The following is a 13,887-nucleotide window of genomic DNA, read 5'->3' on the forward strand; positions in this document are numbered from 1 at the left end:
GCAGTCCAGCGTCTAACCCTGGCCAAGTGGTTCTCTTCTCATTCCCCTCCCTGTGTCACAGTCATCGAGTGGCGCAACAAGACAATAGAGGGTCTGCTGCGAAGCTTGGTGGACATGCACGATGACATTCGGATCCAAGCCATCGCCACGTGTGCCACCGCGGCTTTAGAACGGCCCCGGATTGCCAGGGCGCAGGAGGACCCAGGTGAGAGCCAGGACGGGACTGCTGGCGAACACTGTCTACAGGTTTCCCCTGCTCTCCGGAAGCAGATGCGCCCGTGGAACCCTTTGTAAGCCGAAGTGGCGTGAAGCGAAGCATCATCTCCCACTTTCTGCGAGTTCGAACGTGCGGCCTCGTTTTCCTGGAAGTCATTAGTATGGTAACGGCATGTTTTAAGTGTGAAAATCCTCTTCAGTTTTCTTTTCGTTAGCAGAAACAGGTTTAACAAGACACAGGACCCAATGTTGGAAACTATTATACACTGAGTGGCCAGATTATGATGGTCTCTGAACGCATAATAATCTGACTATTCAGTGTCTATCCTATATAATAAAAGGCTAATATGCAAATTGTCCCCTCAACCAGGAGTTCAACCAGCAGGCAAGCTGGCCAACTGCCCATGTCCCCTCCCTGTGGCCAGGCTGGCCGGGCCCCACCCATGCAGGAATTCATGCACCGGGCCTCATATATACACTGAGTGGCCAGATTATTATGTGTTAAGAGATCATCATAATCTGACCACTCAGTGTATAAATGCCATTGAAAGGACATAAAACCAATGGACACTGGTCCCTCAAGTCCCCCTCTCAGATATCACCTTTTATGCGAAGCCTGGGCTGACACTTTTTCTTCTCTGCTGCAGGTTAGCATCCTAATATCATTCCAGTCCTAATATGTATCTGTCATAATTGTCTGTGTGCTTTTCTGCTATCACTAGCAGGCAAGGGACTCTTTCAGGGCAGGGACTATTTTGGCTCTACAAAACTGCCAGGTTTTTAAAGTTTCATTCCACTTAAATCCTGTCTATTGAGTTCCAGATATGGACTTTTTTTTCCCCCCCTCCAAATTTGTTGTTTCCTCTCCTGGAAGACTCTTCTCTCTTCATCTGATTAATTTCTATACTTGCCCTTCAACTTTCAGCTAAGGTGTCACCTCCTCTGAGGAGTCTTCCCTGCCCCACCACCCAGACTTGGTTTGGTGTCCCTGCTAGACATGTGTCCACACACATACATTTTTTATTATAATTGCTTATTTCCTTGGGTATTAAATGGGATGGTATATTCTCAGTGCCTGTCACATAGAAAAAACCTTCAATAAACAGCAACATATCTCATAATCTTATCCCCAAATTTTCCACATACATACAAACATCTTTTTAAAAATATGTATTTTATTGATTTTTCACAGAGAGGAAGAGAGAAGGATAGTTAGAAACATCGACCAGCTGCCTCCTGCACACCCCACACTGGGGGTGTATCCACAACCAAGGTACATGCCCTTGACCGTAATTGAACCTGGGACTTTTCAGTCCGCAGGCCAATGCTCTATCCACTGAGCCAAACCAGTTTCGGCCATACAAACATCTTTATCTCCCGCCAGAACTATGCCTTTCATGTGATCCCTTTTACGTGTCCTAGGTGTCCAGATTTTGTTTTGTTTCCTCCCCACACCTTCCCAAAGAAAATGATCTCATTATTTCTTGAAATAACCCATTGTTTCTACCCTGTTTACCCGAAAATAAGACAGTGTCTTATATTAATTTTTTCTCCCAAAGTTGTGCTAGGTCTTATTTTCAGGGAATGTATTATCTTTCCATGCGCTAGGTCTTATTTTCGGAGGATGTCTTATTTTCGGGGAAACAGTATTCCCCTGAACTATGTATTTCCATCTAGGTCATTCTTAACAGTTGGCATACTGGATTGTAGCGGTAGTACAAAGGACAGATTAGAAGTCCTAAAACCTTAGTCACAGGTTCAGCTTTTCCAAGTTTCAAATTCCTTATCTATAAAGTGAGGATAGTTGTGAACAAAAGGTTAATAAAATCCTTCCCCTTCTACTTGAGAATTTGAGTTTAAATTAAATGCATACCTGTCACTCTGCTAACTTGATAAGGACAGGAACTATCTTTATAGGCAATGTTGCTTATGATAGAAATGAACCCTGACTGATTAGTTACATTTGGACTGGGAAGAACTATAAATGAAATGTAAATCTGTCAAGGGGCACCATTCTTTAGGTTTCCATGAATGCTGGGGCTTAATAACAGCATCCCCTTTAGGGACCCTAAGAGTTGTTATAAGAGATACTCCAGTGAAACATAAGACCATAGTCCTGAGGTGTCCTCAGAGGGATCCGTGAAATGCTATACAAACCACCTCATAGACTCTGGCCAAAGGGAGTGCCCTGTTGGCACACTGTGCTCCCATCCTATACCCTTGGGAAGTCTGATACTATGTGACTTATAATAGTTTTGTGAGTCTGTTTGTTAAACATACACATATTTCAGTTCTGCCGTAAATTCTGCCTTGTCCACTTCAATAAAGGTTGGAAGAACGAATGAGATGAATAGAAAACACCATATAGATGGCAAAGCACTACCTAAATGTAATTGCTATTATTATTAAAAATAATATGAAAGTACAAAATGTAATGTAAAAACACAAAAATATATAGGGTAAACAGGTTGATTTTTATCACTAAAACTAATGGCAAGTGACCATAGCCTAGCTGGAAACATTCTTCTTTGGCTTGAATATAGCTTCTTCCAGGCCAGATGGTAAAGGGTGGAATTGGCATACCCAGCACAGAAGTGAGTCATAAAATCCTGCCCATTGTAGGGGCCCAGCTAACCTCTAATTGTATTACCTGCAACGGGTATGTGGCTCTGGGAAGGAAGCTGTGTTTCAGAGAAATGCAAAGGGGCTAGCACTCTCTTTTGATCACAGACAAGAAGACTGTGGAAGGCCCATCAATCCAGGACTTGCCAGAGGTCCTACTCCCGCCTCTGGAGGCTGCTCTTGGTGACCAGAATTTCAATGTGCAGATGGCGGCAGCAGTATGCCAATATGCTATACAGTCACATAATCCCCTTGCCCGGGAGATCATGCATACTGCCCTCATGAAAGGTGAGGAACTCTCTGTTTCTTCTGACCTGGGAATATGGGGTAAAGCGAAGAGATACCTTACCATTAGAGCTACTCCATTTGTCCTCTCCACTGTCATGTCTGTGATGGCTACTGTATTGGATTTCAGTTCATCTTAGAACATAGAAAAAGTAGTTCTTCCTAGGTACTTTGACAAAATAGGTACACTGTCACCTAGTGGTGTTTCATAGATGCGTTTGACCAGAAACCAGACCCTTTCACACAACTGGATTTTGTTTTGGTAATTGAAAATATGATGTAATCATATTTAAGAATACCTCCTGAAAATTAAAAATCACCACTTAAACACATCATGCTTCCATTTGTGCACATTAACTTATAGGTATTGTCCACATGCATTGCTGGAGTAGTAATACAGCAAAAAGGTCAAGTGATGTGCCCATGGTGCCTACCTGCTCAGAGTTGTGCCTGTTCTTTGTCTGCGGAATCCGGACAAAGACAACGGGCAGACTGGTTTGGCCTCCTACATATAGAAACTCAGCAACTTTTCATTTAAAAAAGTATATATATTTTATTGATTTTTAACAGAGAAAGGGAGAGAGATAGAGAGCTAGAAACGTCGATGAGAGAGAAACATCAACCAGCTGCCTCTATGCACACCCCCTACCGGGGATGTGCCCGCAACCATGCCCTTGACCGGAATCGAACCTGGGGCCTTTCAGTCCGCAGACCGACGCTCTACCACTGAGCCAAACCGGCTCCAGCAACTTTTCATTTGTTTTAAGAAAGCCTCCACTCCAGACATCCCAATCTCTAAGGGGAGGAAAAACTATCTCTCAGCCAGGCCAGAAGTGCCTTATTGCTGCTACCTAACAAGAATCTGTTAAGATTTAACTTTTTCCCCCACACACGTATGTACATTTTATTCTTTACAATCAACAAGCCACAGAAGATAAAGTCTATGATCACATTTAATTATCTCTAAAGCACATGTGTCAAACACAAGGCCCGTGGGCCAAATCCGTCCCACCAGGCCTTGCAATGTGGCCCGCACCGCGCTGTCATCACTGCACTCCGCTGCATTTCCATCACAATGACAGTTTATGACTGTTCAGTAAACCATTCGGCCCGCGATTTAGGCTGGATTTTAGATTTTGGCCCCTTCTCTGACTGAGTTCGACACCCCTACTCTAAAGGGTACGATCCAACGCAGAAATCTTCCCTTTTCCCATAGAAAATGTATGCATAGCCAATGAACCAATCTTTTTAACAAAAATATAATTAGGGTGGGGATTGGATAAGAATTGAGTATATGTTAATGTACACATTGGGATTTTTTTTTCACATTGGGATTTTTAAATCTTGGAAATATAGAACAGTCATTGGGAAATATTTTTCTTCCACAAGAGGGAGGAAAAACATATTCAGGTCTTTCACTTTCTGCCCTGGATGTAGAGAACTGGAAGGAGTGTTACTCCCACCCTTACATTGAAAAAGAACCTGACTAACTTCAAAATGTAAGGACAGGCAATGCCTACAGGGAAAGAGAAGACATGAACACTTACCCGCCTAAAGTAGACACAGCTGGGACCAGTAAGGAGTTCAGCTAGAATTGTGGTCAAATTAGTGAAGGCCAAGTACAGGCTGGCAAGAATATGTGAAATCAGTGAGGACATCAGAGATTGGAGAACCTTGAATCCCCTTATGTGTTCTTTTCCCACTAATCCCAGTGTCTGGAGTAAGAACCTCAAGAGATGGGAGATAGGGATGAGTCCCAAGAAGTATCCAGTGTGGTGCAAACCCCAGGATTTTCCATCTGTTCCTCTCCACTGTCATGTCTGTGATGTCTACTGTATTGGATTTCAGTTCATCTTAGAACATGGAAAAAGTAGTTCTTCCTAGGTACTTTGACAAAGTAGGTACACTGCCACCTAGTGGTGTTTCATAGATGCGTTTGACCAGAAACCATGCCCTTTCACACAACTGGATTTTGTTTTGGTAATTGAAAATATGATGTAATCATGTTTAAGAATACCTCCTGAAAATTAAAAATCACTTGAACACATCATGCTTCCATTTGTGCACATTAACTTATCGGTATTGTCCACATGCATCGTGGAGTAGTAATACAGCAAAAAGTAGTAATACAGGGAAGAGATCCTATCCCCGCCCTCTACTATGTAACAGAAACCTTCATCTGTAGAAAAGTAGGAGTGGGAGAGGAGACAATACCTTAGAACTTGAAATTCATTGCAGCTGGGGAAGACTTAACTTTTGAGGTTAAGATTTTTCAGTCTAGCCCTGACCGGTTTGGCTCAGTGGATAGAGCGTCGGCCTGTGGACTGAAGGGTCCCAGGTTCGATTCCAGTCAAGGACATGTATCGAGGTTGCGGGCACATCTCCAGAAAGGGGTGGCAGGAGGCAGCTGATTAATGTTTCTCTCTCATCAATGTGTCTAGTTCTTTATCCCTCTCCCTTTCTCTCTGTAAATAAATAAATAAATAAATAATCAATAATATATATATATTTTAAAAAAGATTTTTCAGTCTATATTTAAAACCTTGATATGATCCATTTAATATGGTTTAAATATGGAATTGGATTTCTAGACTGAGAGGTGGCACAGGGAAGTGAGATATGAGGCAGGTAACATCTGGATGCAGAGGAATCAGAGAGAACCTTTCTGGACTCTGTTCACCCCACCATGGCAGGTAATAACGTGGACAGCTGGGCTGCAGCTCAGTGCTTGGCTCTGGAGGGTGTGGACATTTACCCTGTGATTAAGAGGATCCTCTATCAGCTGTTTAACAAGAAGAATGAGGACACTGAGCACCAGGCTTGCCTGCTCCTGAGTCATCTCAGTGGGAAGATGGTACGTATGCATTACAAGGTCAGAAAAAGAAACCAAGTTTGGGAACAGCTGGGTCTCAGTGCATGTAAAGAATTGAAAATGCAGGTGTGGTTGGGTAGGGAGATCTCAAGCATAGGTAAAACTAGGCTTGGAGTCGTTGAACTGGAGTGTAGAGGTGTGTACAAGGAAAAGTGATGACAGCTTAGCGTCGTGGTCAGCAAACTGCAGCTCGCGAGCCACATGCGGCTCTTTGGCCCCTTGAGTGTGGCTCTTCCACAAAATACCACGGCCTGGGCGAGTCTATTTTGAAGACGTGGTGTTAGAAGTTTAAGTTTTAAAAATTTGGCTCTCAAAAGAAATTTCAATAGCTGTGCTGTTGATATTTGGCTCTGCTGACTAATGAGTTTGCTGACCACTAGAGAAAGGTGAAAAAGTAGACTGCAGATGGTTTCTGTGTATGCCATAAGAGTTGTAACATGTAGAATTTTGCCATAAATTTATCCTTGAAATCACACAGATCTAGAATTGCTTACTTTCAGCAGAAACATGAAACACAAAGATTGAGGCACATACAAATCATTTTAGGAGTAAAGGTAGTTCAAGTCAGGAAGAGGAATGCCGAGGCCTGGTAGCTCAGTTGGTTGGAACATTGTTCCATACGCCAAAGTTGTGGGTTTGATCCCTGGTCAGGGCACAAACAGGGACCAACCAGTGAGTGCGTGAATATGTGGAACGTGTTCCCATCTCTCTCTCCGAAACATCTAAGAAAGTAAGCCCCAGTTTTCTGTTCAGATGACAAAAATCTGTATTTTGTTTCCTGATTCATAATCCCAGATGTCAGTTGGCTTAGATCAGTGATTTTCAACTGGTGTGCCAAGAATTTTTATTATTTTAAGATTGTTTATTGATTTTTAGAGAGAGGAAGAGGGAGAGAAACATTGATGTGAGAGGAAACATCGATCAGCTGCCTCCTCCACTCCCTCTACTGCAGATGGAGACTGAAACCCAAGCATATGCCCTGACTGGGAATCGAACCAGCAACCGTTTGGTGGATGGGATGAAGCCCAACCAACTGAGCCACACTGGCCAGAGCTATTTTGTTATTTTAAAAATCCTCACCCAAGAATATGTTTTTTAATTGATTTTAGAGAGAGGGAAGGAGGGAGTGAGAGAGAGAAGGAAACATCAGTGTGAGAGAGGAAACATTGATCAGTTGCTCCTGTATGTGCTCCGACTGGGAATAAAACTTGAACCTGCAACCTTTTGGTGTTTAGGATGACACTCCAATTGACTGAGCCACCTGGCCTGGACCGCTTAGATTGTCAAATAAAAAAAGGACTATTGCCAACACAACAACAGTTGTCCAATATGAATGAATTAAAATTATACCTTTTTTTTTTGTCAGATCGGCAAAAATGTATTCTTGGTGTGCTACAGAACTTTAGTAATTAGTTTACGTGTGCCATGAGATTAAAAAGGTTGAAAGAGCGCTCCACATTTTATAACCTCTTCTTTGCTAGGGATGTATTTGTGACATGCTGGATGCCATGTTAGGGTGGAAATTCTTCAAGGCTCTAGTACAGTGTTTTTCAACCTTTTTTGGGCAAAGGCACACTTGTTTCATGAAAAAAATCATGAGGCACACCACCATTAGAAAATGTTAAAAAATTTAACTCTGTGCCTATATTGACTATATATAAAGTAATTCTCTTGAATAGGAATCAAATAAACACAAAGAAAGTATTTTATAATTACTTTATTATGAAATATTAAGTAAACAAAATAGTGAAAAATTATAAAATTCTTGTCTTGTCTGCACCTACGGCACACCAGGCAACATCTGTGCCGCGGAACAGCGATTGAAAAACGCTGCTCTAGTACCTATAAAGATGATCATGAGCACCCATGCAAGTCTTTCATTTCCTCAGACCCTGATACACACCATGCTTGCTGTGGAGCTGAATAGCCATCAATGGAAGGATCGGGTTGTGGCCTGCCGGACTCTCTCACGAGTTAGTGGAAATGTCTGTTTGGTAAGTCTCCTCCTTCTGTTTCCAGGATAGAAAGTCTATGCTAGAGAACCTTCCACCTTTTGCTGCTATCTAGTATCGCATTCTTACCAAATAGATCTCTGTCCTCACATAGCTACCATTTATTTACTTGTTTACTTACTTACTAGTGGCCTGGTACATGAATTCATGCACAGGCGGGGTAGCTTGGCCTGGCCAGTGATTGGGCCCATCGGGGCCAGCAGGCCAGGGGGAGGGTCCACAGAAGGCTGGCTCTGGGAGCACAATGACCACAAGGAGGCAGCTCCTGTGTTGAGTGTCTACTCCCTGGTGGTCAGTGTGTGTCATAGCAACCAGTCCACTGTTTGTTCAGTCAACGGGTCATAACAGTTGTTTAGGCTTTTATATATATAGATTTATTTATTATTAATTTTAGAGAGAGGAAGGTAGGCAGAAAGAGAGCCATTTATTGTTCCACTTATTTATGCATTCATTGGTTCTTTTAAAAAATATATATTTTTTATTGATTTGAGAGACAAATCACTCAGGATTAAAAGTAAAAAGACATGCAGAGCAAGCAGGGGCAGGGTAAAGATGAGAACTTTACATCAGATTGCTGGAATGAAGGAAGGTAGTATGCCCATCAGTTCACTCATTCAGTAAGCGAGCAGTTTCTGACCACATCCCACATGCTAGCACTGGGCATGCAAAGATAATGTCTTCACTTGGTTATAAATAGCTATAACAGAATCAGTTTTAAGATAGTATAGGGTTTTGCCCTATGCTTACAGAGGAGAGCTCACTGAAGAGATGCCTTTTGAGCTAAATCAGAAAAGCAGAGTAGAAAAAACATCAAGTACCAGGTAGGGGTGAAAAACAGATATTTGTGTTTCTATCAGGGAGAATAGCTCAGGCAAATTCACAAAATCAACTACAACTGTAATAATCTTTGTCCCTTCCCCTCTGAGAGAAGTATCAATATACAGAAGCATCAACTATTCTGGTTTGTCTAGGTACAGTGGTCAGCAAACTGCGGCTCCCAAGCCGAGGTTTGCTGCTCTGTTGACTAATGAGTTTGCCGACCACTGGCATAGGGGCTTAATCACAAGGAACAACAATAGTCTGTAATTATTGGAATCGAGAGTCTATGTCAGTGGTTGGCAAACAAACCTGGATCTGAGTCCTGGCTCTAGCACTCAACTTGTTAACACTGGGCAAGTACATCTAAGCCTGCACTCTGTCATCTGTCAATGGTAATATCTGCTTTATTGGATTGTTTGAGAAGATTAAGTGATGGATAAAATCTCTAAGCACATGTCAAGTACAAAACTGATATTCAATAAATGGTAGCTAATTATCACACCTATTTATAGGATATGAAACATAAGTTGATCCAGCTGATGTGGAATGACTGGAATAAGGAAGTAAGACAAGCAGCTGCCAAAACTCTGGGGCAAATGCATCTTGGGAAAGAGCTGCATGATACAATCAGGTAAATGAAGCAACATGAAGAAACAAACTTTTCTACTCTTAAAAAATGTCCAGAGGCCCTGGGATTTAGCCAGCCAGCCTTTGGGGAGCTGCTCTGTAATGGTACTAGGTGCCATTGCAGGATTTAAAAAAATAAAAGGTTAACAGTCATTATAGATACTAACAATGTGGCTAAGGAAAGAATCATTAATTGAGTGCCTACTAGGTGTTAGGCATTATTTTGGATGATTAAAAGAATTCAAAAGTATGACATGATTCTGATTATACAGGTAAGAAACACAAATACCTAATAAGGTCAAGTTTCATGAAGGACAGCTAAGACTACATAGGCAAAGGAGAGAAGGAAAGACATTTGGGAGCCAAATGTAGAAATGAGCATGGCAGCAAAGAGAACTGTAGCAAGCAAGAGGTGAATGTTTGAAAGTTTCTTTGATTTAGGCATTCAACATAATTAGGTAAAAGGGATTCAAGTAAATAAGAGAGTTGAGTCTCTATCCAGTGAAACTTAACCTAATAGGGGGAAAGGCTGATTAGGAAAGGGTGGAAATGGATAATGGAGAGCCTAAAGAGGTTGGATTTTATTCTGAGGGCTGTGGGGGGAAGGAGCATCAAAAGCTTGAGGAGGGGTCAAAACCGGTTTGGCTCAGTGGTAGAGCATCGGTCTGCGGACTGAGGGGGTCCCAGGTTCGATTCCAGTCAGGGGCATGTACATTGGTTGCGGGCACATCCCCGGTGGGGGTTGTGCAGGAGGCAGCTGGTCGATGTTTCTCTCATCGACGTTTCTAGCTCTCTCCCTTCCACTCTGTAAAAAAATCAATAAATTAAAAAAAAAAAAAAAAGCTTGAGGAGGGGAAATAAAAGCACCTGTACTTTACAGAATCAAGCTGAGTCTAGGAAATTCCCAAGAGCGTGTGGAAGCCCTGTCACTGATTGGTGGACTCAAGCTCATGACTGCCAAGCTTTTCCCAGGCTTCCTAAACTGCTTCTCTGATGACTTCATGGCAGTTAGGCGAGCAGCCTGTTTGGCAGCAGGTGCCCTGCAGATCCGTAACCCAATGGTGAGTCAAGGAAACACAATGCCATCTTCCCTGATCGACCCAAAGAGAGCACTGCCCTGAGCTCCCCTTGCTGTGCAAAGTACACTCACCATTCTGTGGGGACACAGAATGAGAGATCTGAACCGGAAAGGTGAGGGGACATATAGGCCACGTCAATCAGTTAGGACCACAGTTAGCTCCCAGCCAGCCCAGGCATCCTTGAATCTTCTTCTCACCTTATTTATGGGCTTTAAGATCAACTCCAGTGAATGAAGTTGTAATCCCACATTAGGGGAAAACATGATGGAGGTATTCAAAAGAAGCCTGCATCACCATATAGATCTGGGAGCTGAGAAAAACAAAAGACAGATGAGATAATTCAGCTAATATATAATGTATGCAGGGTAATACTTCAGACTCCAGCTCATTTGTCACGAGAGTATGTCATTTTTCAGACAAGAGGGGTCCCTTTCTCTAGTTCAACATTGCCTTTTATCCATCCCAGGTCTTTTTTCTTTTTTTTCTTCTTTCCCTTCCCAGGTTTTTAAATGCCTCCGGAATCTGATACAGAAAGATCCTTACTGGAAAATCAAGGCCTTTGCCCTTCGAGGTATGACAGAGAAAATGGCCCCAGCTCCTCAACCTCAAATCTCTCTCCACATGCTAGAAAAATTATCCCCAGGATTTCCCTAATAAGGGGTGGAGTGTAGGGGAGGAGAAGATCACACCTGCCCAGAAGTTCCTTGCCTGAGAAATTAAAGATTATTTTTTTGCTTTTACATTTTTAGTTAAGGATCCTGAGTCTGGGTCAATGTCAAACTTGTTAAGGCAAAGGGCTAACAGTAGGTGTCCACTTGGAATACAAGGCTGGATACACTTGCTTTCTCTGGAGATTTCAACTACAGGACTCTCTGCAAGTGAGACCACATTCAAGACTGCTGTAGACCTAAAACCCTGCCCTCAACGTTTCCTGGTTTCTTTTTAAGGATCTTCTACGTTGCTTGAGTTTTTGGCAGGTCCCTAGCAGAATCGGCCCTAGGTACCTGTGAAGTTATCGTGCCCCCTTTCTTCACAGATTGGCCAGCTGACAGGCCTGTTAAGGACTAGACTATGAAGTGTCACCAGGTGTACAACGAAAGCTTGCCTCGACTACACTAGTTTTCTGAGTTGTGTGTCCCGAATCTCATCCTTACGTTTACCTATTTATAATAGATTGTGTATTCTCATATCCTAATGGACAAGGATGGGATAGAAACCCCTCCTAGGAATCTTTTGGAGATAATGTCCTGCTCAAACGCATCTCCAAAATTCTAAAGGTGATTTTCATCCAAAAGGGAAGAAATAAACAAAGCGAATACTTGGTGGCTGCCTACACATTTATTAAGATATAGCCAGATTAGTTCAAGTGACAGTGGAAGACGCTGCTGCCCTCTGATCTCTGCAGCTTTGGGACAGATTGGCCAAGTGAGTCCCCAGCTGACAGACCTCCTGCTCTGGGCTGTACACTATGAAAGGTCTGCAGGTGTGCGTCTGGAAGCTTGCCGTAGCATCCTAGCCCTCAACCTTCAAGGGGACCGGGTCAGGAACACCTTCCTAGACGTGCTGCTCCTAGAAAAACATGATGCTGTTGTAAAGTAAGCACTAAACCTCTGGCTCCTTCCCCTACCCCTTGCACTGCCCACCCTTGTTAACAGAACACAAGCCTTGTGGCTGCCCGATGGCTGTAAAAGCATGGGCTCACCTGTGTCATTCACCTACTTATCAAAATGGGTAACTGAAAAAATGATTTTACATGAGATTGAAAGTCAAGCTCATATAGTTCACATACCTATTCTCTATCCTAGGTTGTTTTATTAATTTATTCAACTACTGTACAACAGGCTTTAAAGTAAAAAAGTCTGGGTTTGAATATCAACTCATGCTGCACAAGCTATGTGAGTCCGAGTAAATGACTTAAACTCTCTGAGCCCTTTTTCTTCTTCTATCAAGTGCAGACGATAGTCTATCTTACGGATTTGTGGTGATTAATGTTCACTACCTGTCATAAAGACATTCACTAAATTGTATTTATTAGTACCTTCAAATATATCATCTCAAAAACTACATAACATCCTTAAAAGTTAGACATCATACCACTTGAGGATAAGGCACAGCAAAAGGCACATAATTAGGATTGAAATTTAGGATTCTTGACTGATTCCAAGTCCTATATTTTCCACCCCCATGCTTTCTTAAAAGACAGAAGCAATCTAAGAAGTCCTCTTATTTTGCAGGGCAATTCTGCAGGCAATGAAGATACTCAAGTTAGAAGGTAAAGGATACCAAGAAATGGTTCAGCGGGTCAAGAACAAGGTAGATAAATGCACCTGTGTTTTCAAGGGAAAATTCAGGGTTTGCAAGAATTCTTCAGACTCTTTTGCCCCGAAAGCATGTGGACACACCATTTTCCCCATCACGGAAGCACTTTCTGCAATCCTAGACAGATACCACGTCATTTGAAGACACAAAACATCTGTGCAAAATAAGATTATAAAATCCTCTTAGTATAAAGACAAAACCAAAATCCTATTAGTTCTATCAGAATAGTTCTCAAAATCAGGGTTTGTTGTTGTTTCTAAAATAGTTTCCTTCCTTTCCTCTTTTCTCCTAGCCATCTCCTAAACCAAAGTTTTGTGTGTGTTTTTTGTGGGTTTTTTTGCCGACAGGGACTGGAACTGGCCTCCTAGGTTTTCTTTTTCCTTCTAAACTTTCCTAACCTGGACACTGTCACCAAAAGAACACTCTAGCTGAAGAGATGGTTCTAATTTTTCAAAGCTGTTAGAGGAGTTGAAGAAATAAGAGTGAAATTTTAAAAATATAAAAGTTTCTTTCTTCATATATAATTCACAAAACCAACCTCACACCAAGCAGGCATTTCTTAGCAGTTTGCTTTCATCATGCCCAAAAAGCTAAAGTTAATTTTTCATTAACAAATGTAAAAATGTCCCACCAATATCACAAAAGAACAATGCTCTCAGGCATTTATGTACCACCTAATACTAACAAGAATGAGCAATAATCATCACTAATGCTTTTTGATGATTTGTAACCTAGTTGTTGTTTTTCTTCAATATTGTTTTGATCTAGATTCAAACACTGAACCAAAAGGACTTGCTGACGCAGAAAATATTCAAGATAGAGAAGGACATAAAAAAAGTAAAGGGAGAAGCAAAACATATTTACTTGCAACCCAAAGAAGGGCAAAAACCAATGAAACTCCATACTTTTCTTCAAGAAACTTTTCGTGGTAAGTTTTCCAGAAGTGAGTCTAATGCTTTTAGGATCTGGATGTTTTTATATTTTTTAAAAGATATTTTTATTCACTTCAGAGAGGGAGAAGTAGAGGTAAAAGCAT

At 41.8% G+C, this 13,887-nt stretch overlaps 1 protein-coding gene across 1 annotated transcript in view; it reads left to right on the forward strand.

The window, feature by feature from the left end:
- The window catches only part of HEATR4 (HEAT repeat containing 4), a 51,029-nt gene that overhangs the window by 21,501 nt on the left and 15,641 nt on the right, over nucleotides 1-13,887 (forward strand). Inside the window, exons 6-15 of the mRNA XM_045578863.1 lie at nucleotides 62-205; nucleotides 2,947-3,126; nucleotides 5,817-5,977; nucleotides 7,885-7,989; nucleotides 9,339-9,457; nucleotides 10,334-10,514; nucleotides 11,034-11,103; nucleotides 11,938-12,127; nucleotides 12,767-12,845; nucleotides 13,620-13,779. Coding sequence (XP_045434819.1) covers nucleotides 62-205; nucleotides 2,947-3,126; nucleotides 5,817-5,977; nucleotides 7,885-7,989; nucleotides 9,339-9,457; nucleotides 10,334-10,514; nucleotides 11,034-11,103; nucleotides 11,938-12,127; nucleotides 12,767-12,845; nucleotides 13,620-13,779 — 1,389 coding nt within the window. The remainder of the gene's footprint in view (nucleotides 1-61; nucleotides 206-2,946; nucleotides 3,127-5,816; nucleotides 5,978-7,884; nucleotides 7,990-9,338; nucleotides 9,458-10,333; nucleotides 10,515-11,033; nucleotides 11,104-11,937; nucleotides 12,128-12,766; nucleotides 12,846-13,619; nucleotides 13,780-13,887) is intronic.

Source organism: Pipistrellus kuhlii, unplaced genomic scaffold, assembly GCF_014108245.1.
Source record: "Pipistrellus kuhlii isolate mPipKuh1 unplaced genomic scaffold, mPipKuh1.p scaffold_m20_p_1, whole genome shotgun sequence".
NCBI classification, from domain to species: domain Eukaryota; kingdom Metazoa; phylum Chordata; class Mammalia; order Chiroptera; family Vespertilionidae; genus Pipistrellus; species Pipistrellus kuhlii.